Below are 27,636 nucleotides of genomic sequence, written 5' to 3'. Positions count from 1 at the left end.
AGCCAGGACTCAAACCAGGCTCTGATGATATAGGATGAGGGCATCCCAAGTGGTAGCTTAACTCACAGCATAATACCTGCCCCCAAGATCTTGTTTTGTAATCCACTCACACTATCTGCCTTTGGTTGGATTGTTTAATCCTTTTACATTTAATGTCATTATTGACACAGTTGGATTTATGTCTGCCGTTTTACTTTTTTTTCTATATGTTGTATTTTTTTTTTATACCTCCATTCCTCTTATACTGGTTTCTATTGAATTAAGTTTAAGCTTTCTAATGCAGCATTTTTAATAACTTTACAATTTTTTTCAACTTTTCAACTACTGCTGTAGGGCTTAACTTCTCACTATCAGTTTCTAATTTATACTAACAACTCCTAAGAGACATAAAAATGTTACTTCTAGGAAAGGGCATTTTGCATAGTGTGTTAAGAGTCTACCTGGAATGTTCACAACCCATGTCAGAATGCCTGGGTGTGAGCCCCAGCAGGTGATGGTTCAAGTGGTTAGGGCCCTGCCACACCCATGGGAGACTAGGATTGAGTTGCTGGCTCCTGGCTCTGGCTTGGCCCAACCTGGGTTGCTATGGGTGTTTCTGGAGTGAACCAGTTGATAGGAGATCTATCTCTTTCTCTCTCTTTCAAATAAATAAAATAAATACACTTTTAAAAATGTAACTCCTAGAGAGCTTTATTTCCTTGCTCTACTTTTTTGGTGTGATATTGTTGTTATATATATTATATCTATAAATGTTACAAACTTAACATTATAATTATCACTTTGTCTTTTAAAGAAGCTGAAACAATAAAGGAGAGTTGGTATGTATTTATAGCTTTTTTGTTATATTAACCTCTTTATTTATCATTTCTGGATTGCTTCATTTGTTCCTGTGGATTCAAGTTACCATCTGGAGTAGTTTCCAATACAGATTTGCTCCCACCTGCTGTTAATGGCAAACATATTATATTTCTATATGTTATAGGCCTAATAATATATTACATATTGTTCTATTCAATTGCTTTTGATATCAGAGAAGAGAGGGGAAGAAATACCCATTTATTTATTCTGTCTTTTGTAGTAACATAATTACCTTTACTAGTGCTTTTAGTGTGCACTCAAATTTCTGTTGGATTCACTTGCTTTTTGCCTAAAGAACTTCCTTTATTATTCTCTTTCCACAGTCTTTTTGGCAAACTAACCAACCTAAAGTTTAACTTATATCTCCAATGAGTCTACCAATTTACTCCCAATTATCTTTTACCAGAACTTCCCAAATTAGCCAGAGCTATTAGGCAAGAAAAAGAAATTAAAGGGATACGAATTGGGAAGGAAGAAGTCAAACTATCCCTGTTTGCAGATGATATGATTCTTTATTTAGGGGATCCAAAGAACTCTACTAAGAGACTATTGGAACTCATAGAAGAGTTTGGCAAAGTAGCAGGATATAAAATCAATGCACAAAAATCAACAGCCTTTGTATACACAGGCAATGCCACGGCTGAGAAAGAACTTCTAAGATCAATCCCATTCACAATAGCTACAAAAACAATCAAATACCTTGGAATAAACTTAACCAAGGACATTAAGGATCTCTACGATGAAAATTACAAAACCTTAAAGAAATAGAAGAGGATACCAAAAAATGGAAAAATCTTCCATGCTCATGGATTGGAAGAATTAATATCATCAAAATGTCCATTCTCCCAAAAGCAATTTATAGATTCAATGCAATACCAATCAAAATACCGAAGACATTCTTCTCAGATCTGGAAAAAATGATGCTGAAATTCATATGGAGACACAGGAGACCTCGAATAGCTAAAGCAATCTTGTACAACAAAAATAAAGCTGGAGGCATCACAATACCAGATTTCAGGACATACTACAGGGCAGTTGTTATCAAAACAGCATGGTACTGGTACAGAAACAGATGGATAGACCAATGGAACAGAATAGAAACACCAGAAATCAACCCAAACATCTACAGCCAACTTATATTTGATCAAGTATCTAAAACTAATTCCTGGAGCAAGGACAGTCTATTCAATAAATGGTGCTGGGAAAATTGGATTTCCACGTGCAGAATCATGAAGCAAGACCTCTACCTTTCACCTTACACAAAAATCCACTCAATATGGATTAAAGACTTAAATCTACGACCTGACACCATCAAATTATTAGAGAGCATTGGAGAAACCCTGCAAGAAATAGGTACCGGCAAAGACTTCCTAGTAAAGACCCTGGAGACGCAGGCAGTCAAAGCCAAAATTAACTGTTGGGATTGCATCAAATTGAGAAGTTTCTGTACAGCAAAAGAAACAATCAGGAGAGTGAAGAGGCAACCAACAAAATGGGAAAAAATATTTGCAAACTATGCAACAGATAAAGGATTAATAACCAGAATCTACAAAGAAATCAAGAAACTCCACAACAACAAAACAAACAACCCACGTAAGAGATGGGCCAAGGACCTCAATAGACATTTTTCAAAAGAGGAAATCCAAATGGCCAACAGATACATGAAAAAATGTTCAAGATCACTAGCGATCAGGGAAATGAGGTTTCACCTCACTCCAGTTAGAATGGCTCACATTCAGAAATGTACCAACAATAGATACTGGCGAGGATGTGGGGAAAAAGGGACACTAACCCACTGTTGGTGGGAATGCAAACTGGTTAAGCCACTATGGAAGTCAGTCTGGAGATTCCTCAGAAACCTGAATATAACCCTACCATACAACCCAGCCATACCACTCCTTGGAATTTACCCAAAGGAAATTAAATTGGCAAATAAAAAAGCTGTCTGCACATTAATGTTTACTGCAGCTCAATTCACAATAGCTAAGACCTGGAACCAACCCAAATGCCCATCAACAGTAGACTGGATAAAGAAATTATGGGACATGTACTCTATAGAATACTATACAGCAGTCAAAAACAACGAAATCCGGTCATTTGCAACAAGATGGAGGAATCTGGAAAACATTATGCTGAGTGAATTAAGCCAGTCCCAAAGGGACAAATATCATATGTTCTCCCTGATTGGCAACAACTAACTGAGCACCAAAGGGGAAACCTGTTGAAGTGAAATGGACACTATGAGAAACAGTGACTTAATCAGCTCTTGTCCTGACTGTTGATGTACAATGTAATACTTTATCCATTTTAGTATTTGTTTTGTTTTGTTCTAGTACTATTGGTTGAACTCTCTAATTAACACACAATTATTCTTAGGTGTTTAAATTTTAACTGAAAAGTGATCCCTGTTAAATATAACAGTGGGAATAAGAGAGGGAGGAGATGTACAATTTGGGACATACTCAATGGGACTTGCCCCAAATGGTGGAGTTAGAATCATGCCAGAGGATCCCAATACAATCCCATCAAGGTGGCAGGTACCAATGCCATCTCACTAGTTCAAGTGATCAATTTCAGTTCACAATTGATCACACTGGTAGGTCTAACAGTCAAAGGGATCACACAAACAAGTCTAGTGTCTGCTAATACCAACTGGTAGAATCAAAAAGGGAGAGAACGATCCATCATGGGAAGCGGGATACACAGCAGACTCATAGAATGGCAGATGTCCTAAATAGCACTCTGGCCTCAGAATCAGCCCTTAAGGCATTCGGATATGGCTGAAGAGCCCATGAGAGTATTTTAGGCATGGAAAGCCAAGACACCCTGGGGGAAAAAAAAAAGAAGACCTAAATGAAAGATCTCTGTGAGTGAGATCCCAGTGGAATGAACGGGGCCATCAAAGAAGGAGATACCTTTCTCTGAAGGGAGGAAAGAACTTCCACTTTGACTATGACCCTGTCAGAATAAGATTGAAGTCAGCGAACTCAAAAGGCTTCCATAGCCTTGGAAACTCATGACTAGAGCCTAGAGAGGTTACTGACGCCATAAACAGGAGTGTCAAATTGTTAAGTCAACAACAGGAGTCACTGTGTACTTACTTCTCATGTGGGATCTGTCCTTAGTGTGTTGTCCAATGTGAAGTAATGCTATAACTAGTACTGAAACAGTATTTTACACTTTGTGTTTCTGTGTGGGTGCAAACTGATGAAATCTTTAATATATACTAAATTGATCTTCTGTATATAAAGATAATTGAAAATGAATCTTGATGTGAATGGAATGGGAGAGGGAGCAGGAGATGGGAGGGGTGTGAGTGGGAAGGAAATTATGGGGGGGAGCCATTGTAATCCATTAACTGTACTTTGGAAATTTATATTTACTAAATAAAAAATAAATTAAATAAGAAAATAAAAATCTATTTACTTTTTTATTTATCTGAGAGAGGGAGGGAGGGAAGAAGGGAGAGAGATCTTCTATCTGTTGGTTGATTCCCCAAATGCTCACAATAACCATGACTAGGTCAAGCCAAAACTGGGAGCTAGAAACTCAATCTCTCTCCCATGTGGGTGACAGGGACCCAAGTACTCGAGTCACCACCTGCTGCCTCCCTGGGTACGCACCAGCAGGCAGTTGGAATCAGCCAGGCATAGAATCCAGGCACTGAGACATGTGATATGGCATCCCATGTGGCATCTTAATTGCTGACTAAATATCTGCCCCTCTGTAAGGACATTTTTGAGAGCACTGATGGCTCAAACTTCTCTACTCTCTGTTGCAAGTAAGTCATTTCTTTTGGGAAAAGGTTTGGAGTATCCTCTTTTACAGTTTGCTTCTATCCCCAAGCAAAGTCTCTGAGGCACAGCTCTGGAGCTGGAATTGGGAGTGATAGTATGCTTGCTCTCCTAAGTGGCACCCCCATCTTAGCAGCTGAACACTCAGTGCAATGGGGTGAACAGTCTCAGGTCTTCTTGGCTTGCCTTTCTCAGCATGGAAACTGCCTCATGAGCTAAATCAGGGGTGATTGGGGCCCTAATAGTCTCAGAAGTATTGTACCTGTGGTACAACTGCTGTTGCTTGGGTGAGGTCTAGCCAAAAGAAGGGAATCTCCATCTCTGGCTACGCTCAGCTAGAACTTAGCCTCAACAGATAGCTTGGGGCAGGATAAGAAATGCCCTATCTGGGAAGGTAGTCCTTCAACAGGGAGCTGGGGAGAAAGGAAGCTCTATGTCCTTGGTTCCAGTAGTCTGGAGTAGAATTTCTATGTTACTGAGCTAGGAGAGTAGAGAGAGCAAGCAAGTCTTGTTTCAAACACCACAGACTCACTGCCCTTATCAAGTTATGGTAGATTTTATTTTAAAAAATTTATTTTAAAGGCAGAGTAACAGACCAAGAGCAAGAGAGAGAGCAGAGAGAGATCTTCCAGCCATTGATTCACTCCCCAAATGCCCACAATAGGTATGGCTGGACCAGGCCAAAGCCAGGAGCCAGGAATTTTATCTGGGTCTCTCACATGGATGGCAAGGGCCTAAGCACTTGAGCCATCATCTGTTGCATCCCAGGATGCACTGGCAGAAAGCTGGATCAGAAGTAGAGGAGCCAAGATTTGAAACAGCACTCCAATATACGATGTGGGTGTCCCAAGTGGCAGCTTAACATGCTATACCACAATATCCACCCCCATTCCTAGAGACTTTAAAGGGTTATTTTTGAATTACTCTCACTAGCTTCAGTGGCCTATCTGCAAAACTCCTCCTGATGATAGGCTGGAAGCCCACTGTCTTTCAGAACTTGTGATGTTTTGTTTTAGGGAGTGAATGTGATACATATAGATTTCCACAGAATGACCATCCTAACCTGAATATACATATAAATCACGTAGGGAACTTCTTAAAACCACAGATTCCTGGTGCTCCATTCTCAGAGACTGATTTTCTAGGACTGGGTTGGAAGTTAAAAAGAAATCTCCATTTTTAACAAGGTCTCTACTTAATTTTTTAAATGATTTATTTAGTTATTTGAAATAGTTACAACTTCCATCCTCTGGTTCACTCTCCAGTTGGCCAAAATGGCCAGCACTGGGCCAGGCTGAAGCCAGGAGCCACCAAGGGTTTCACCCAGGTCTCTAAGGTGGACCAGACATTTGGACCATCTTCTACTGCTTTTCCAAGGCCTTTAACAGGGAGTTGGATCTGAAGTGCAGCAGCCAGGACACAAGCTGCCATGTATATGGGATGCCCATGTCTTAGGTGGATGCTTTACCCACTACGCCATTAACACTGGCCCCCTACATAATATTTTTTGGAAAAAAATGTACTAAAAGGACTAATGAATACCAAAGAAGACTTATTTCTTCTCTGCTGTCTCCTTGTCTTCCTTTTTTTTAAAAAAATGAAGCAAAACAAAACAAACAAAAAAACAGATTCTGTGTCTACTAAGTAAGGGTCCTTGCCCCAATGGTATAGTCAAACACTAGCTCCAGAAACATTACAATAGAAAGTGTGTGTGTGTGTGTGTGTGTGTTTACAGCAAAATCTAGAAATCCTGTCATTAAAGAAAGTGCAGCCTGTTTGGAGGCAGGGAGGTGCTGCAGAATCATGATTCGGGCTGGTCAAGAACCAAAGGGGACACGAGACCGCAGGGCAAGGATTCTCAGATGGGTGGTAGGAGACCACCTGCCTCAGAACCTTTATTGCTCTTGCATCAATCTGACCTTGCCTTGGTGTTGCCGTTTGGAACCTTACTTCAAACAAAGAGAGGACACCACAGGCTCTGCTGCAACTGGCCTGATTTGCACACCATCGAGCGGTGATATACGCCTCTGGTGAGCGAATAATAGGATTAAAGCAGCTATCCAGCAAGCTGCAGCAGGGAGGCCTCCCAGCACCCAGCTGCACATTGTTATCACTAATGTGCATCCTTACAGTTCTAAGAGCAGAAAATGAATACAGTTTCATATTTTAAAACTCTAGACGCTATTAGCAATTTATTTTTCCCAAAGAATTAGCTAATTAAAATTGTAAATAAGGCTGTGTAATGTTTGTGCATACCTCTGTCGCTCATGAAGAGTCTGAATGTGGCTGCCTAAGTGTTACAACCTGATTCTACTTCTTGCTGCCTGCACTCCCATCAGGGGAAAAGGTCGTACTCAGGGAAAGGAGAATGTATGAAAAGGGTGTCCACCACAGAAGGCAGAATTAATATAGAGGCAGGTCCCAGAGAGCTCCAGAAACCTGGCCATCTGAGGCATGTAAGAAGCCAGAGAATATTTCCCTACTGGGTTTAGTAGGTGGGTTTTATTATTATTATTAAAGATCAAAAGAACAGGATTCCCCAGGGGGAACTGCAAAAGCATGTTATGACAAAAAGCTAAAGATTAACCAATTTTAACTTTTCCTTTTCAGAACTGCTTGTATACCACACTTATGGCCTCACTCCCACACACTGTTTATAATTGGTGGGCTTTACTGGTACCAATTCACAAATCAGATTGAGGAAACTTCGAATTTTTCTTCCATGGTTTAATGATATGTAATTATTTTTCTGTTATGGACTGAATCGCATCAACCCACAATTCCTATGTTGAAGCTCTAACCCTTATACCTAAAATGTAATGGCTCTTGGAGATAGTCATTGAAGGGGTAATTCAGTTAAAGAGAAGCCTGTGGGGTGGCCCTCATCCAATATAACTGGCATCTTCCTAGAATGAAGGTGATTAAGACAGAGAGAGACAGAGAAAAGCCATGTGAGGGAACAGGGAGAAGGTGGCCATCTGCAAGCCAAGACAACAGGCCTTGGGAGAAATCTCCAACACCTTGACCTTACACTGCCAGCCTTCAGAACAGTAAGCAAATAAATTTCCATTGCTTAAGGCACCCAGGCTGTGGCACTCTGTTATGGCAGCCCTGGAAAACTCAGCACTCAGGAATAGACATCTTTCTTGAAGCTGGGTTTTTAACCAGTGTGTAAACACTAGACAGGTAGAACAAAACCTAACAGGTAAGGCATGGGTCAATCCTTGTGACTTACAAATTGATACCCCTATACTATTGTTGATTGAAAATTATACCCAATCCCTCTCCCTCATCTAAATTGGCCCCTTTTATTATACTTTCATAGCATTCTTTACACTTTCAATGTAAGACTTACTGAATTGTAATTATATATTTGTGACATTATATATTTCAGATCTGTCTCCCCTCCGAAAGTGGGGAGAGAGGGAGAGGGGGAGAGGGGGAGAGGGGGAGAGGGGGAGAGGGGGAGAGGGGGAGAGGGGGAGAGGGGGAGAGGGGGAGAGGGGGAGAGGGGGAGAGGACATGGCTACCTCTGTTTTATTCACCAGCATATGCCCAACATCTGACATAACATCAAGTCTTTCAGTATATGTTCAATGAATGAACAGAGAAGTCATGAGGTTATCGGGGACTTAAACCAGGGAGGTTGACTGATAGGCCTTGTGATTTCCTTGAATCTCCTGAAACTGTCTTTAGAAGTTTGTTCAGGTATACACTTCTCTGGAGAGGGGACACACAACCTTCATTAAGTTCCAAAGGAGTCTGTGACCTCCCCCTAAAATAAGGAATCACTGAGCTAATAGAAACAAAGATCCAATGCCAAAGAACTCAGCTGTAGGTTGAAATAAGGTATGCTACGTGCATATTTACATGGGCACATGTGTGGATGTATGAATATATGTATGTGTGATTTCCAAGAACAGAAACAGACGCTGCAATGGATTTACAGAGCAATCCACATTCCTGATTCCCCTGAGTAACTGATCATTTCTATAGTCACAGGGCTAGAGTAGTGGCCGCCAGCATTCATCTGTTTCTTGGCAGCGACATCCATCACACAGGTGGGGCAGGGGTGGGCTGGGGAGGGGGTAGTCAGCAATTCCCTCCTTTCACCTTTTCAGGAAGCTGGCATCCCTAGTTCCTTTTAATAACAAACCTGTGAACCTCCCAGTTAACAAAGGCACAGAGCAATTTATAATGCACAAGTGCTCAGGCAACTGGATCAAACAACCCTGGGCTTTTCTTTCCTTGCCCTGTGGTCAGGGAGGAGGTCCAACCTCATCAGGCTAAAGAGGCCTCTGAGGCTGGTGCATTCGCAGGGAGTGCTGCAGGACGGGCCAGAACACACTAACTGGCTGTCATATATGAAATCTCTCCCTCTCTTTCTTTTCAGCTCCAGAAGACACTCCCCTTCAGTAAATTCCCTCCCTTATTTTTGTCCCAAAATTGGGGACTTCAACAGGAAATGTGGCAGAGAGAAGGCTTTTGATGTGCCATTAACTCTCAGTTATCCATACTGATAGAGAAGAGCAGTAGGGCAGATAGTTCAAAGCCAAAGGCTCTTCCATTTTAGCTTTGTAGTGCATTGTTTCAAGAAGCTTAGTGGCAGACTTATCTCCATAATTATGTTTGTTTTTGTTGCTTATTAAAATGAGGTTGTCTGCCTTACGGCCAGGCAGTTGGGTGATGTAAAGATTCTGGCTCAGAATTTTAACACTCACCAGGGAAAAGCCACAAGGCACACAGATAATAAAACTTGACTAGATGTGAGTTCAACTTCTTAATCACCTGTGATCAACTGCTTTGCTCCTCCAGGACAAAAGTGAGCCAGAGATGAGAATAACTATAGGAGACCAGTTGGAAGGGAATGAGTCTTTACATTTCAATGAGGACACATGACTATTGGGGCCAAAACTGGTGATAGCATCAGTGTTGATGACTCCCCTGCCTGGTCTCCCAATCTTCCACTCTGCAGAAACCAGGGTGATCTTTCTGCACTAATCTCACTGTGTTCCTTTCTGTCTGTGACAGTCACCAGGGCTACTCACAACCATCCTGCTCTCTCCTTTCACCACTTGAAGCTAGACGTAGAGATGTGATTGCAATGGCCAATGAAACATGAGTGGCTGTGTCATTTCTAGGTGGAAGGCTTCTCAGTGTGTGTTTCACTCCATTCGTCTGGCAAGGCAATTGGCAGTATCTCAGTTGGTGGCTGCTCCAGCAGCTCCCATCTTTGGGTTACTATGATGAGCAGGGGTCTCACAAACTGAGGATGAGTGGTGGTAGGATAAAGATATAAATCTCTACTGCCACAGCATGATTATCTGGGTTTTCATCTCTCCAACTAGACCAGAACAACCCAAGGCCAAAATTATTTCTCTTTCAGGGTGTTAACTCTTAAATATGCACATAACATATCTTAAACAATCTGGTATAAAATGAAATCCTCTTCCGTGGCCCCTGTGATCCTCCAGGTTTATGCTTTTCTTACACTAGCTGACTCCCAGCATCATCAGCTGCAATGACAAAATGTCTGGTTTCAGATATATAGCGCATGGTGGAGTTACTCTTCAGACCAATAGAGTAAGGAAGAAGGGCTGGCAGAGGGAGAGAGAGAGAGAGAGCTGTTGCAGCATCCTTATGCTGCAGACATTCAGAATACAATAGCTTTAAGGAGCCAACGGGATTCCAAAACAAAGCCCTGGAGCAAACATATGGGAAAAATAATAACCCAAAGTGTTCAGTTTATGGGAGATCACAGGTGTCATCTGCGCTAGACGCCTACATCCTCATTGTTAACACAGTACCAGCACTCAGTGATGACTTATCACATGATTGGCACAATTCCAACTGCTTTTCAAATAACTCATCAAGCTTTCACAATAACCTTATAAGGTAGCTATTATTACTTCGGTTATACGATGAAGAAGCTGCAGCACAGAGAAGTAATGTAAACTCCCTTTGGCTAAACAGCTAGAAAATAGCCCTCTTTGAATTCAGCATCTGCTTGAACACTATCATGGGGAGCTCATTAACTCCCACTGCATACCACCCCACTCCCACCCCCACCAGCCATGTGCTGCCTTCCCCTCAAACTGTCATCCCCTGCACATTGCTGCCTCTTAGACCAACACAGAGTGATTTTACTCACTTCTCTCCAAGGCAGGCCTTCAAACATTTGAAGGCAGCAGTCATGCGTCCCTTAGGGTTCCTCTTCCCCAGTCTAAACAGCCCCAGTTCACTCAACCATTTCCAATGTACCATAGCTTGAGGCCCCTCGCCATCACAGTGCAGTGACTCATACATGCTGGGGACCAAACAATGTCAGTGGAAGTCAGCGAAGTGGAACTGGTGACTCGCCCTGCTTCTAGTCTGGGGCTGAGCTAAGGCCTCCTGCGACCCTGAACATGCTCCTTCGATGAAGTAAAGCAGGGTCTGGCGGCAGAAATGGAGCCACAGTCTGCTGCTCCAGGAACAATTAGCTGGCCATGAGCCCTGCACATGTCCCCACTCTGGCAAACGAGAGCCCATGGGTGTGCATGTGCAGTCTCTCATTCTCACTCAAGTTTGCCTCTGCTTCTCCTCCTCTATTCCAGCAGCCTCCTTCTCCCAGAAGTGGGGCTGAGAGACGTCCCTCTACTCACCATGGAGTTCATGGCAAAGTGATTGTGCTGTGTCTGGAGGTCTATGGCATGCTGGTAGCTGACACCGATCTCCGTGTGGCTCTGCAGAAATAACTCCTTATTGTGGCTTATCCAGTCGAACATCTAGAAGAGACAAGAAGGTACAGAACAATCAGGAGGGCCATGAGTCTAAAAGGGCAAGGTATTCAGAGATGGGGAAGAGAAGGAAAGCCCTCCTGCTGGTGCCCGGTGAGAACCCACCATTGTTCTGAGAGTTGGGTGGGCTACAATCTGTTTCTCAGGAGAGTCCTCACTTTTAGCCTAAGGACCCACCAATAGCCCTGTCCTAAGAGAAAAAGAGAAAATAAGTTAGTGAATCAGGGAGACAGGGGAAGGAAGCTGCCTAATATCCCTAGCTACGTCACCCATTTGTAAAATCCTTTTGAGATCCTCAAACAGGCTCCATGCTTGCCATAGGGACAAGAGCCGAGGAGACAAGCTGAGAGGCCTAATGCACTGCTATTGGAGCTCTTAGAAGAGAGACACTCTTAGGAACAGAAGCATCCTTCCTTACACATCCCTGCCCCGCTTAGATACTGCCCAGTCACACATGACGCTGCACCAAGGTTTTGAACCGAATCAGCTTTTCTCCATAACCTCACAATTCGCAGGTTTCTTTTGTAACCCACCTAGAGCCAGAGGAGGATATTGAAAGTACAGTAAGTACTGCCTTGTGCTGGTACAGTGGGTATTCTGCCATTTTTCATCTCTTATCTCTGAACTTGGATTTTATTTGAATATCCACCCCTCCCCCAGGCAGCCCACACATTTCTAGGGGAGTTGACTTTGAGGGAGATGGGGTGTGTGTATGTGTATGTGTATGTGTGTGTGTGTGTGTGTTTGTGTTAGAGGGTGGGGTTGTCCCCTGGTTCTTCAGGAGACCTGATGCAATCATGGCATGACATTTCCCAAGCAAAGGGATTCTCTCAGAATCACAAAATGACTCAGTATGATATAATAATATATGAGGAGAAGTTCACTGGAAACTTCTGGGAAAACAGAACTCCAGTCTTTAAATATGGCTTCTCTTCCTCTGATCCTGGATGGCCTTGACCTCAAGTTGCTGCAGCCATTCTGCTGGAAGCACAAGGGCGAAACCAATGGGCAGGAGAAAGAACAGAGACAAGGCAACTGCAGAAAAGAGGCAAAGTCCTGTCTCAGCCTTATCTGATCCCCACTTTGTCCCTGCATACTTCCTTAGGACCTGAGCCAAGAAATTCTCTTTATTATTTTTGGAAATTTATATTCATTAAATAAAAGTTAAAGATCTATTTATTTATTTGAGAGGTAGAATCACATACAAGGAGAGGGAGAGACAGAGAGAAAGGCCTTCTTTCTGCTGGTTCCCTCCCAAATGGCCACAACAGCCAGAGCTGCACCGATCGGAAGCCAGGAGTGTCTTCTGGGTCTCCCACGTGGGCGCAGGGGCCCAAGCGCTTGTGCCATCTTCTACTGTTTTCCCAGGCCATAGAAGAGAGCTGATTGGAAGTAGAGCAGTGGGGGCTAGAACCGGTGCCCATATGGGATGCCAGCGCCACAGGTTGAGACTTAACCCACTGTGTCACGTGTGCCACTCCTCTCTTTATCATTAAAGCTGGTTTAACTTGGATGTTCTGTAGTGTTCTTCCCAGAGCAGTCAAACGATATGGCCAGGAAAGGTGTGAATTGATACATCTGGAGAAGAGGACTGCTCTGCTGGGGTCTGACACTTCCATAACACAGCTGCAGGGTGGAAAGGCAGGAACTGAGCACAGGAGCAGGCGGGGAAGCTGCAACGACAATGCCAGCTTTCCTAGAGGCAGAACCACAGCCTCTTCCCACTATTTCTCTTTACACTAAGAGTGAATTTGCTTTTTCACTTATATTCAGCCAGCGTTTGTGGGATACCTACTAGGTGCCAGACACTGTCTGAGGTAACAGGCAAAAACAACTAAAATGTAGTTCTCAAGATGAAGTGGCTTAAAAGCCAGCATAGGAAGCTAACATGGACTCAGATACAACTTTAGTACAACCTGGCATACAACATGATTAAAATTACAGCTAAGGAAAAACAGGGGCAGGTGTGACAATGCAGAGGGTTAAGCCACCACTTGGGGCACCTATGTCCCATATACCCATGCTGTTTCAAATCCTGCTACCCTGTATTTCTTGTTTTAAAAAAGATCTTATTTATTTTAATTTGAAAGGCAAAGTTACAGAGAGGCAGAGACAGGGAGAGAGAGAGATCTTCCATCTGCTGGTTTACCCCCCCAAAATGGCCACAATGGCAAGAGCTGAGCTGATCTGAAGCCAGGAGCTTTCTCTGGTCTCCCACGTGGATGCAGGGGCCATCTTCTTATTTTTTTTTTAAGATTTTATTTATTTATTTGACAGGTAGAGCTATAGACACTGAGAAGGAAAGAGAGAGAGAGAAAGATCTTCCTTCCATTGGTTCACTCCCTAGATGGAGCTGCGCTGATCCAAAGCCAGGAGCTAGGAGCTTCCTCCAGGACTCCCACGTGGGTGCAGGGGCCCAAGCACTTAGGCCAGCTTCTACTGCTTTCCTAGGCCATAGCAGAGAGCTGGATTGGAAGAGGAGCAGTCGAGACTAGAACAGTCGCCCATATGGGATGCTGGCGCCGAAGGCAGAGGATTAACCCACTACACCATGGCACCGGTCCCTTGGGCCATCTTCTACTGCTTTCCCAGGCCATACCAGAGAGCTGGATCAGAAGTGGAGCATCTGGGACTCAAACCCATGCCCACATGGAATGCCGCACTGCAGGCAGTGGCCTTACCCACTATGCCACAGTGCTGGCCCCTATTTGCATTTCTAATTCAGCTTCCTTTTAATGTTTCTTGGTGGCAGCAGATGATGACTCAAATAGCTGGGTCCCTGATATCCACGTGGGAGACACAGATGGAGTCCCTGGCTCCTGGCTTTAGTCTGGTCTAGCCCTGGCTTTTGCAGACATTTTGGTAGTGAGCTAGAGGATAGAAGATCTCCTTCTCCCTCTATAATTTGGCCTTTCAAATAATAAATAAATCTCTCTAAAAAATGCAAAAGAGGCCAATATGGGCTATGGAAGGGGCACAGAGAAAGGGACCTCATCTACCTTTGATGGCATGGGGGTAGCAAAGAGCAGAGAAGGCTTCTCAGGGAAGGTGAGCACTTGACTCCAGGGAATCAGCCAGGTGAAGGACAGCGGGATACATGCTCAAGGCAAAGAAGGGTGAGCAAAGGGGCAAAAGCAGGGGCTGGGGCAGGGGCAGAGGGCAAGCCCAGTGTGTTGAGGGCACTGAAAGCACTCAGGCTCCTAGAGCCTCCTAACAGACAGAAGATATGGCTGGGGAGGCAGGTGGGATGCACTGATCTTGTAGAGTCTGTGCACAGGCTTCCAAGGACTCAAACCACACCCTGCTGGCCGTCAGTTGTCAGTGGAGTCTTAGGCTGAGTTGTGAAGTGAGCTTTTGGCAGCAGCATGGGCTGTGAATGGGAGGGAGTGAGATGGGGCAGAAGCACTGATTAGGAGGTTGGTGCAATAATCCTGGGAATGTGAGAACCTGGAAACCTGCATGTAGAAGGCCTAAGAAGTAGGCAGATTTTTTTTTTTAAGACTTACTATTTGAATGGTAGAGTTACAGGACATGGGCAGGGGAGAGCTTCCATCTGCTGGTTCATTCCCCAAATGGCTACAACCAATTCAAATGGCTGGACCAGGCTGAAGCCAGGAGCCTGGAACTCCCTCAAAGTCTCCCACATAGGTGGCAGGCACCCAAGTACTTGGGCCATCTTCCACTGATATCCCGTGTCACAGGCGGCAGTTTAACCTGCTGTGCCACAATGCCACCCTCAAGAAATGGACAGATTTGAGAACTACTAGGTACAGGATTAAGGAAGGAATTGGTGAGGAGTGGTGAGGAAGACCTAGGAGAACAGCCAGGTTTCTGGCATGCACCCTGAGTGCATACAAAAGGTATGGCTTCCAAAGGAGGGCAGGGAGCTGAACTGGGAGTGGGGAAACAGTGCATTCCACTCTAGATGTGCTGGGTTTGAGAGGCTGATGAGGGTTTCAGGTGAGGTGTCCTGTGGGCAGTTAGCTTTATGCATCTGGAAGTCAGGAGAGAGGCAACAGGGCTGTAACAGCTCATATCTAAGTATAAGAGCAATACCTTCTGAGGACAAACATGCATGATTTGGAGATTTTTCTTCCCTTTGAATTATCTGGTCACTGCCATCTAACCACACTGACAATACAGAAAGGACGAAAGTATCATTCTTCACTTCAGAGTGTCAGAGGGTTAATTTCAGGCTGGGGCTCTGGTAGAGGCTGGGTCAATATCCGTGTGGTGTATACCATCCTGTGTCACCAGCCACAGCCAGCCCCAGTTCTTAGGCATTTGCTCAGGACTCCTCTTTCTTTCAAATTATTGTTGAGGACAAGGGGTGGGGGGACAGGTGTCCCAAGAGTCTTGAGGATTCTCATTCTATAATTTTTGATCTTTAAAATTCTCTCTCTCTCAACCCCATGTTAAAGTAATTTCTCATCTTTCCTTATTGACAAAAGAATCAATAAAGTTAATGAAAATCGGAAATGCTTAGAGTCCTTGGAACTTGGGGAGAAAAGCTCTCACTCCAGACACTTTCTGGGATATCTCAGTGGCCAAGAAGTGACCTTCCCTGTACTTTATGTTAAATGACTGTTTAGATATGCAAATGAGCAGCTGAGTTATGTGCTAGCACCAGAGTGATTAGATTGCTCTACACCAGGTCCCCTCTTGAGAGCAAGGAAAGCTGAACGATGCCAACAAGGGTGGACAGCAATACAAAATCAAGTTAAAAGGCAGGCGAGAGTAGAGTGTGGCAGGAACTCTACATATGACTGCAGCTGCTTCTTGCAGAATGAGGTATGCACTTGTGCCTTCCTTCCTGCTGCTACGTTCTGCATTGGGAGCACATGAGTTGCTCTCTAGTGGCTGTGGCACTCCGGGAAGGCTCAGCTTGTGCTGGAGGCAGTGTTCCAAAGAGATGATGGATGTCCCAGGACAGGCAGATAAAGATCTGCTCTGTAGTCTAAATGGTCCCATGTAATATCGAAAGCCAAAATTTCTCCCAGATGGCTGTTTTCTAAAAGATAATCACAAGTCTTCTCTGAGCCTAAACTTGCTGCCTGCTTACGTAAAATCCTCCCCCTTGCAAGGCTGACTGTCTACGAGGGTGAGTCATTTCTGTTGCATTCAGTGGGACTGGCTGCAGAGACAGAATGTGAATGTGCACCCATGCATGTGCGCGTGAGCACGCAGGTGTGGGTGCAGTCAAGTGGACTGGGCTGGTTCCAAGCCTGGCTGTGTCACTAACTCCCCATGAGACCACGAACAATTCACCTCATTTCTGAGTTTCCACTCATTTGCAAGGCAGTGGTTCCTAGAATGGAGGTAAGCATCTTGGTTTACAACAGACTCAATTCAGAAACTTATGGAATGCATTGTTTCCCATTCAGATAAGAAATAGTTTTATTGAGTTTCCTGAATCAGAAGCTACAAGTTTTTGAAGAAAGGAAAGAGAAAACTGGCACAAATAGCCAGAAAAAGATGGCATTTCAGCCCTGACATGTGATTGTTGCTTTCTTTTTTTTTTTTTTTAAGATTTGTTTATTTATCTGAAAGAGTGGCAGAGGAGAGAGACAGACAGACAGACAGACACCTTCCATCCACTGGTTCACTTCCCTAAATGGCCACAATAGCCAGGGCTGGGCCAGGCAGAAGCCAGGAGCCAGGAGCTTCATCCAGGTCTCCCACATGGGTGCAGGGGCCCAAGCACTTGGACCATCTTCCACTACTTTCCCAGGCACATTAGCATGGAGCTGGATCGAAAGTGGGGCAGCCAGGACTCGAACCTGTACCCATATGGGATGCTGGCACTGCTGGTGGTGGCTTTACCCTCTTTGCCACAATGCTGGCCCAGTGATTGATACTTTTGAATTAAAACTGCCCTTTCTCATGAATCATCCCATTGCATCCTCTAAACAGCCCCACAAGTGTTGTCATCAGGCCCACCTCATAGAGAGGGAAACAGGTTCAGCGAACTGAAACCCAGTGTCTAGAATTCATTCTTTCTACCCAGGGCCATAGTCACTGAGTATCTGTAAGGCAGGATCGTGGAACACTGCCATGCCTCCTGTTTCTATGGATGTAAGACCCCCTCTTTCTAGGTTCCGCAGGACAGCTAGACCCCAAGAGGCAGCTGCCAGGGCACTGTGGTGCTCTAGCCAAGGTAAGGTGCTATCCCTCACGTGGGGCCATTCACTCACCAATACCCAGCCTCCTCCATTCCCACTGCCTGCCCCATTGGGAAGGAGCACAAGGCCCAGGGACAGCTGATCCACGAACCTCCACTTCCATCAACAAACACATACTAAATGAATAAACGAATGTGTAAGTTGGCCTTAGGATCTAGGGTTGCTCATCTCCAGTCAAATGGACCCTTTCTAAGCTTTCCTACAGCCAGGACATTTTGTGACTTTATCTGCTTAGATTTGGTTTCTGGAAGGCTCTCGAAGTAAACTGACCCAAAGATGTAAAGAAAACAACAAAAACAAAACCCGAAAGAAATATCTCAATAATGGTCTCAACTTTTGGATATGTCTTTCTTTTTTTGAGAAGTTACAAATGGTGGGTTCAATAAAAATGTAATATATCAAAAAATGCCCCCATGAGGAAAGTTCATGTATAAATAATGAAATTGTATCCTTTTGCCTGAAACCAACTTAGTTTTGTCTTTAATGAGACATAACATAAGCTACTTGGGCATTTTTTCTTTAGGTATTTTGTTTTTAGGTAAGCAAAGTATTTTTTTAAAGCTGGCTAAAATTCAATGAAAATACACAAATCTGGTTCTTAATAAATAGTAAATGTAAAAGGAATCTATTTAAATGAAAATTAGGAAAATAAACAGAAACATTTTTCTCCTCTCATTTTAAAGATGTGGATAGCTAAAAGGTTATTATTGTTCTGTTTTCAATGAAGCAGAAACTGTTTCATAGGGCAAGGATATTATGTAAGGATTCTGTGTTTATTTTCCTTCACTTGCCAAATTTAGCAATAGCATCTGATTTAGTTTTAACTTTCAAATCACCTTATTATCTATTGCTAGCATTTAATACTGTCTCTAATTATAGATTACATTGGTATTAAAAGTGTTCATATTCAGCTTTGGAGAGCTGAGCAAGAGGATAGAAGACAACAGTAGATTTTCTTTGCCTAAACAGGGCCTCCCAGTATCCATTGTGTCTGCAACACTGTGGCTGTATATTGCCATGACCCGTCAGTAAAGGCTTGTGCCCTGGAGAGCACTAACAGCCTCCTTACAGGTGAACCTTATGTAAGGGAAACTGAGTATCTAGTCCATTCCAAATAAATAAAACCTTATGTGTGTTAGAGGGCAAAGAACAGAGATTTCAAATCATTGTAGACTGCTATGTATATTTTGACAAGGTTTATCACTGGTCTGAACCTTAGTTCCTGATGGAAAACAGGATTAACAATTTACACAACTTAAGTTTAGAATAACAGGGAGTTTCAGATAAAATGATGGATAGGAAAATTCTTTGATAAATGTCACATCTATGATATATTTTTAAATCTATAGAATGCTTATATTCTGTTGCATGCACTTTCCAAAACAGAGGAAAGGATTTGGATTGCCGGCGCTGCGGCTCACTAGGCTAATCCTCCGCCTAGCGGCACCGGCACACCGGGTTCTAGTCCCAGTTGGGGTGCTGGATTCTGTCCCGGTTGCCCCTCTTCCAGGCCAGCTCTCTGCTGTGGCCAGGGAGTGCAGTGGAGGATGGCCCAGGTGCTTGGGCCCTGCACCCCATGGGAGACCAGGAAAAGCACCTGGCTCCTGCCATCGGATCAGCGCGGTGCGCCGGCTGCAGCGCACCAGCCGCGGCGGCCATTGGAGGGTGAACCAACGGCAAAAGGAAGACCTTTCTCTCTGTCTCTCTCTCTCTCACTGTCCACTCTGCCTATCAAAAAAAAAAAAAAAAAAAAAAGAATTAAAATCACAGTGGGTTCACCTTACTGCAAGATAACCATGGGCTAATGGGAATCACACCTCCAGCTCATACACAAACATGTCCACAGCCCACCACCCAGAGATGCACCCCATTGTGACCACAGGATGCTGCACATACACAGCCCAGAGACCCCCACCCATCCTCCTACTGCCTTCACCTTCACACACATTTGCAGTGTCCTTGCTTACATAGGCCTCGGAGACCCAAACAGTCTCCAGGATCCTGCCTGAGGGTGCTGGTGCCTTCCTGCTGTCCCAGGGTGACTTGACCGGGGACCCCACTTCCTCCTGCCTTGCTTCTAGATGCCTCCTTCCCTGCCCTCTCCACTGCACCCTAATCCTTTCTAGTAGAGACTCAGTCCTTTAGATTCTTAGCAGTTTTTCACATAGGAGATTCACCCATTAAAATGCAATTTATCCTGTTACCCCAGCAGGAGTTAGTGTATGCTGACACAGAAAGAAAGCAAGGTTCTTTGTGAGCTCAACCCAGGGATGAGATCCTGAAGTGAGGGGCCCTATACAGAAAAGGAGAGACCCTAAAACAGAATTAGGTGGGAGCCAAAGGCAAATTTCCCCCACCTTAAGCTCTGTTTTCACAGGAATTCTGGCTGACGCTGGCACACATGTTTTGTACAAATAGGGCAACACACAGGCCTCCTGTGTGTGTGACCAGCACTGTTAAGACCCTTCAGTTTGGCTTTCAATTACCCATCACCTAAGATTGAGCTTTCCTATTTTCTTGAAACAAGGCAAAGAGAAAGAGACCAAAATAAAAGTTCCACAATGTGGAACTAGTTTCCAAGTTCCAAGAATTTCCCGCTGTGGAGAGTTTGACAGCTCATCTCTGCCATGGACACAGAAGACTCAAGGTTCTGAAGAGATCATCATTACTCATTACAGGGGAGGCAGCTGGGACATGGTCCTGAGAGGCTGTCGGTGAAATCAGTACCTATGAAGGAGAAAGCACTCTCAGCTCGGTGTGTTTGCTGCTGTTTTTGGCATGTTGGTTGGAATACTTTTATATATTGTATAAAAGAGAAGCCACTTTTGCTTTTTGCCATAATTTCAGAAAGAAGAGCTCAGCCTGGTTACTGGGGGACACCATCACTGTACCCTCAGAATCAGCCAGGACGACAAACAATTTTATCCATCAGGCCGTGTCTCTGATCTGGAGATGTGCCATTGACCCGTCACACATTTCTTACACCTCACATATCCACATTCTTTAAGTCCCCAATCCCGTTCATCATGTGGAACAGTCCTGATTCTCTGCAAAACAGCCAAATGTCCCACAGCAAACACAGGGTTAACAAAACCTTTTCTCCTTTTGCACTGCAATCTGACTTTCAGTTGACATCCAAATTCTGGATCCCTGACAATAGATAGAGAGGGGTGCCAACAGGCTACTCAATCTCGTTTCTTACAGTAAAATACCTCTTGACCAGCAAACAGTACCTTGGTTGGGAGGAACTCCAAGTGGAGTTAAATACCTGATTGGGGGCTCCCCAAGTGTGGTGACTTTTGTAAACTGGCATGGACATTGCAAGGACTCTGGAAGCTGTGCCCACAGAGCTGTTAGACGTCATACTGGGCATGGAGATTTTAAGCCATGGCAGCTCCCAAAGTTGTCCAGTGTAGATTTTGGTCTCCTTCCACCTCAGCTGGATTTCTGAGCTAGTGCTGCAAGGGTAGCTCAGCTGCCAAGCTCTGGTCCCCCTCTTCTATGGTTCCCAGGGCCAAAGACAGCCCACGGTTGACTTGGAAGTGTGAACACTTAGTGGAGCCTAAGAAGACTCTGGTAGCTGTTACCCCCATATTTCACAGCCAACTATAACTCACAATAGTACTGTACCATGTCCTCTCTCCAACCTCCTTTTTCATTTTCAACTTCTATCCATGACAGCAATAATGGTAATGATAACAATAACAACCAGAGCAACTGACAATTTGGGGGGGGGTAATTTATTTGACTAAAGCAAAGCAAAATAAAGCAAAGTCCAAGAAACCCATATATGGTTCACCCTTTGGGCAGCTCACAAACCAGCACAGATTCTCTTGACATTTATTAAACACTAAGTACCAGGCCCTATTCTAAGAACTTATGATAGGTCTTCAAAAAGCTTTTAGAAAACTGAATTAAAAGTTAAGTTTACTTTGGTGCAGAATTATTTCTGAAATCCATATATACAAGGGGTCTTCAAAAAGTTCAGGAAAAATGCATGCTACGTAAACTATGCATAGATTTTAAAAGTGTTTTGCACCATAATAAACTTTTCTTTTAATTCTATTTTCCCACAAACCTCTTAAAAATTCCCTCATATTTTAACTCAATCCTCTCACTAACATCACAATCATCTCCCCAGTACCATTATCTCCATTTTATAGATTAGGAAACTAAGGTACAGAAACAACTTGTCCAAACCCACACAACTATTAAGTGGCAGATCCATAATTCAAATCCAGGAAGCCTAGTTCCAGTGTTGATGCTCTTACCCTTGATGCTATCCTGTCCCATGAGCTCAAGCTTCAATTGGTCTTTCCTGCCCCTGATCGTCAAGTGTTCAGAATTGTGTTCTGCTGCTGTTGCATTTGTTTTCCTCCATCTATCTCCCCATCACCACCCTTAAGCCCTTGTAACATGACTTGCCTTCACTGCTTTCCTGAATCTACCCACAATGAAAACCAGTTACCTCCTGGTTTCTGCATTCTTTATTCCATCAGTTCTCATTCCCTTTGATCTCATGTTAGAATTGGATGCAGTCATTTCTCACACTCCACCCTGTCTGGCCTTCTAAACCAGGTCATTTTGGTGGCAAGCTATCTGGCTGCAAACAGAATAGACTTCCCCTGATTTCACAAGTCTCTGGCTAACACCAAATTCTTTCAGAACCACACACTTGAATTATCTTCCTTGACACATCATGTCTAGATTCAGCATGACAAAAATGAGAGGAACATCCTAATTCTGAAAGCCCACCAACCCTCTATTCGTACATTAACTTATCCAAACTTGCCTCCCACTTCCAAGGCTATCTCTCCGTGGCTTCCTTTTGTGTTTTTCACACCCTTCTGTGACAATGTAAAGACCACACCTAGGGCTTCTGCCCTTAATTCATCAGACCCTGTCCATGTGAAAATTCATCCAGTTCACAACTTCAACAACACTTAACAGTATTTTCTATTTCATGTGCCAAACCCTATACTAAGCATCTCCATAGTGTATCTCATGTAGTCCTTTTAACAATGCTACAAAGAAGGTACTGTTATTTCCGTTTGAAACATGATGAAATCTCAGTAGAATCAGCCTTCTGTTTCTGCAGGTTCTGCATACATAGACTCCACTCCTGCAGTTTGAAAATATTTGGGGGCCGGCACTGTGGCGCAGTGGGTTAACGCCCTGGCCTGAAGCGCTGGCATCCCATATGGGTGCCAGTTCTAGTCCTGGCTGCTCCACTTCTGATCCAACTCTCTGCTACGGCCTGGGAAAGCAGTAGAAGATGGCCCAAGTCCTTGGGCCCTTGTACTCACATGGGAGACCCAGAAGAAGCTCCTGGCTCCTGGCTTTGAACTGGCGCAGCTCTGGCCATTGTGGCCATCTGGGGAGTGAACCAGCAGATGGAAAACTTCTCTCTCACTCTCTCTACCTCTCTCTGTAACTCTATCTTTCAAATAAATAAAATAAAATATTTTTAAAAAAAGAAAATATTTGGGGGTCATTATTATGGCACAGTGAATAAAGCTGCTACCTGCAATGCTGGCATCCCATATGGGAGCCAGTTGGGAGTTGTGGCTGTTCCACTTCCAATCCAGCTCCTAATGGCCTGGGAAAAGCAATGAAAGATGACCCAAGTGCTTGGGCCCCTGCCACCCACATGGGAGACCCAGATGAAGCTCCAGGCTCCTGGCTCCTGGCTACAACCTGTTGCAGCCATCTGGAAGATGAATCAGTGGATGAAAGACCTCTCTCTCTCTCTCTCACTCTCTCTATCTCTCTCTCTCTCTGTGTGTGTGTGTGTGTGTGTCTTTCTCTCCCTTTCTCTCTGTAACTCTGTCTCTAAAATAAATAAACCATAAAAATGAAAATCTTTGAAAAGAAAATTGCATCTATATTGAATAGGTACAGATTTTTATTTTCTTGTCATTATTTCCTAAATATTATAGTATAACAACTATTTACAAAGCATTTACATTGCATTAGATATAACAAGGAATGAGTTAAAGTATATGACAGGATATGTGTGTAGGCAAATACTATGCCATTTTACATAAAGGACTTAAATATCTCAGATTCTGGTGTTCACAGGGCATCCTGGAATAAATTCCCCCATGGGTACTGAGGAATGACTATATTAAGAGCTGAAGTAAATTGCCTAAGATCACACGGCTTCTAAGTGATGAAGATAAATTTAGAATCTAGTGCCCATCTGAACCGAAATCCATGCAATTTCCTCTGTTCCAGGATGCTCTCTAACCGTAACTTCCCAGATAATCGACAAGAATAAAACTGTGCTAGGATCTCTACAATGAGATTTACACACATTCTGTCAATCCTCATAAGAGCTCTATGGGGTAACAGATACCATCAATGCACCCTTTTTCTAGGTAAAGGAACAGATTCAGATTCAATCACAGAGTCAAGGTGGCATAATGAAGACTCAAATCTCGGTCTGCATGCCTTCAAAATACATGCCTTTCACACACTATTAAACTGCCTCACAAATATGCACCTAAACCTCAGACTGTTTCTGTCACATGGTATTTGTGGATTTATTATGAATACATAGTACCCATGGACTCAGCATAAATATCTTCCTGGTAGTCCAACAACATCTAAAACTATGTCTTTTCTATACACACCATCACCTTCTTCTGATTTCCTGCATCTTCAACCCAATCCCCAGGGCCAATCTTGTTCTTTCTTTTCTTAAAAAGCTTTGGAATATGCCCTTTGTTACCCATTCTGCAGCCCCTCCTGCTGGATCATTGCGATTGCTTCTGTGTTGGTCTCCCTGACTCCATTCCATCCCTTATACCAAGCTACTGCTCCCACCAGGTTCACTGCTCTAAAACATTGTTTTTACCATGTCATTACCTTAGCCATAACAAAAACAAGAAATCAACAACCTATTGTTGCTTGTATCCACATGCAAAATCCCATCTCCTTAGCCCGGCATTCAGGACTTCCTTGCCTCCTAGGACTGGTCCAAATCTGCCTAACCCTTTTGTTTCACACCACTGTCCTACATCAGGCATCCTTTTCAGCCAGGTTGCTTTGTTTACTGCTATCCAAACACACCCTGTATTGCTCACTCCACCCTATATCTGTGCTCACATCTTTCCTCTCATGGAATGCTCTATGCCCAAATCTCCAGATCATTCCCATCCTTCAAAACGGAAGTGTCAGGGCTGGCACACTGGCACAGTGGGTTAAAGCCCCAGCCTATAGTGCTGGCATCTCAAGTGGGCACTGGTTCAAGTCTCAGCTGCTCCTGTTCTGATCCAGCTTCCTGCTAATGTGCCTGGGAAAACAGTGGAGGGTGGTCCAAGTCCTTGGGCCCCTGCACCCACACGCGAGACCCAGAAGAAACTCCTGCCTCCTGGCTTCATGTTGGCTCAGCTCTGGCCATTCGGGTAGTGAATAGGCAGATAAAGATCTCTTTCTCTTTGTCTCTACCGCTCTCTTTAACTCTTTCAAATAAATAAAAAATAAAGCTTTTAAAAAAAATGGAAGTGCACCAGCCCCCTCAATGCCTTGCTTGACTAAAAGAGCACATATTGACATACCTTCTCTCTAAACTTATTTCTCTTATATCTACCATCATAGTTTACAAACCTGGCCTTAATTCAGAAGTATCTAAAATATTTCTAAATAGCTTTCTAGGCTTTACCCTGGAGTTTTTGATTCAATAGGAACTCTCCAGGTGATCTGATGTCCTTGTATTTTTATTTTAAATGTTCAGGTGCCAACTTACTGACCACTGTATGGTAGCTGGACTCAGATTTGACCTTACATCTATAAACTGTTTGAAGGCATCAGTCAACAACCAACATAGACCAATGATCCTCAAAGGAAGGGAAATACACTATTAAGTATGATATTCACCTCATCTTTCTCTCTAAGGGTATTTTCCAGCCTGCGGAATAGAAAAATGGGACTTGAACAGAGACCAGCAATAGTCTTGATAGATGTAAAAAACAGATGACAGTTCAGAGTTGGACTTTGGTGCCAAGACATTAAAGAAGAGGGAGCTGCAGAGAGGGAGCCCTGGCCAAATCCAAAGCAATGCACATGCAGGACAAGACTGCAGGAACTATGGGAGGCAACAGCTATGGGAAACTGGTATAAATTGAGAGCTGGAAGGAAACTTTAGAGTCCATATTTAAAGGAGGTGTGCTTGGAGTTCTAATTCAAGCAATGTGAAGAGACATTGATGAACACTCTGGACATTCAGTTGGGACCCCAGAAAACCCACACTGTAGAAGGCCAAAGCTCCAGAATAAGGGCTATACCCTAGGATGAATGAAAAGATGAAAGTAGACCTATCACAGCAGATGCTATTACAGGGCCCAACAGGGTTAATATAATCTGCTGGGAGTTTCACTGCATCCTAAGATAAAAATTAACAATGTTTATAGGAAGAAAGCTCAATCAAGTGCCTCTATAGTGTTTCATCTATAATATTCAATATCTAATATAAATTAATAGACATATAAAGAAAGACATGAAAAAGTGATAAGTAGTCAACAGAAGCAGACTCAGAGATGGTTCTGACATGAATCAGCTGACAAGGCCTTCAAAATAACTATTATTAATATCTTTAAGAAAATAGAAGAGAAATGGAAAAATGGATTAAAAGATGGAACACTGCAATAGAGAATAAGAATCTTTACAAAGAATGATATGGATACTCTAGAAAAGTAAAATAGAATATATGTATGGAAAACCTTCTTGGTGGTGTCTGATAGCATAATAGATACAGCAGAAAACAGGATTAATGAACATGAAGACAAACAACATAAAATAGCACACTGATGCATACAGAGAATAATAAAAATGAAGTGCAGAACAGAGCAGAAGAAACATGGGACAGCTAAAAGGTGTAGTACAGCTAAACTTTCCATGATGGCTAACATGTTCTGTACCTGTGCTATCCAGCATGGTTGCCATTAGGTACATGTGTCTGTTCAACATTTGAAATGTGGCAAGGGCAAGTGAGAAAATTAAGTTTTAAATTGTTTTGTTTTTAATTAATTTAAAATTTAATTAGTCGCATGTTGGAAAATATGAATATAATATTATTATTAGATTCACAGAGAAAAAAAGAGAAAATGGGGCATACTTAGTATATCGGACATTGATTCCATCTCACCGCAACCAATTATGTGTATTTCACTCTCCTTGTAATTTACTGGTTCAGAGATTGGCAGGTATTATTTGGTACAAACCAATAAAATTGAAGGGAGGTTTGCTTGGGGGCTCCTGGGAAAAGAGGTTAACTATCTCTTTCTCTCACCTTCCTTTTTTAACAAAAAAGAAAAGCCTAAAGCATTTTATAGTTTTCATTGCTCACATATAAAGAAATGTCAAATTTAATGTGCAAATAAGCCACATTTATGTTTAAAATACATTATTTCCAGGGCCGGAGCCGTGGCTCACTTGGTTAATCCTCCGCTTGCGGTGCCAGCATCCCATATGGACACCAAGTTCTAGTCCCAGTTGCTCCTCTTCCAGCCCTGCTCTTTGCTGTGGCCTGGGAGGGCAGTGGAGGATGGCCCAAGTGCTTGGGCCCTGCATCCGCATGGGAGACCGAGAGGAAGCACCTGGCTCCTGGCTTTGTATCAGTGTAGCTCCGGCCAGTGTGGCCATTTGGGGGGTGAACCAAAGGAAGTAAGACCTTTTTCTCTGTTTCTCTATCACATAAATAATTAAAAAAAAAAAAACAAACAAACATTATTTCCAAAGTAGGGAGAATGATAGAAAAATGGTCAGAATATTGGCAAGGACATCATTTCTCTTTTGTCTCATAATTTGAAGTTATGTCTACGAGCTCACAAGATATGCACCATCCTTGGGTTCTTCTTTAAACACAATTAAGTTTCTAAAAGGAAAGAAGGGGGAGGAAGGAAGGGAAAAGAGGAAGGAGGAAAAAAGCGAAATCACCTTTGAGAAGCAGTAACAGAACACCCCTTGTCTAGACTGTTGAGGAACAGTTCTTAGTTTTTTTTATTCCATTCTGGTGTTTTT

General features: G+C 43.4%; 1 protein-coding gene across 32 annotated transcripts in view; it reads right to left on the bottom strand.

Annotated features, from left to right (window-relative positions):
* Positions 1 to 27,636, bottom strand: part of KALRN (kalirin RhoGEF kinase) — a 783,799-nt gene that overhangs the window by 431,284 nt on the left and 324,879 nt on the right. For all 32 annotated transcript variants that reach the window (XM_051859217.2, XM_051859218.2, XM_051859219.2 and 29 more), the window contains one exon: positions 11,297 to 11,419. In XM_051859217.2, the coding sequence (XP_051715177.2) occupies positions 11,297 to 11,419 (123 nt within the window). The remainder of the gene's footprint in view (positions 1 to 11,296; positions 11,420 to 27,636) is intronic.

Source organism: Oryctolagus cuniculus, chromosome 4, assembly GCF_964237555.1.
Source record: "Oryctolagus cuniculus chromosome 4, mOryCun1.1, whole genome shotgun sequence".
NCBI classification, from domain to species: Eukaryota; Metazoa; Chordata; class Mammalia; order Lagomorpha; family Leporidae; genus Oryctolagus; species Oryctolagus cuniculus.
This window is presented reverse-complemented; position numbering and strand designations above follow the sequence as displayed.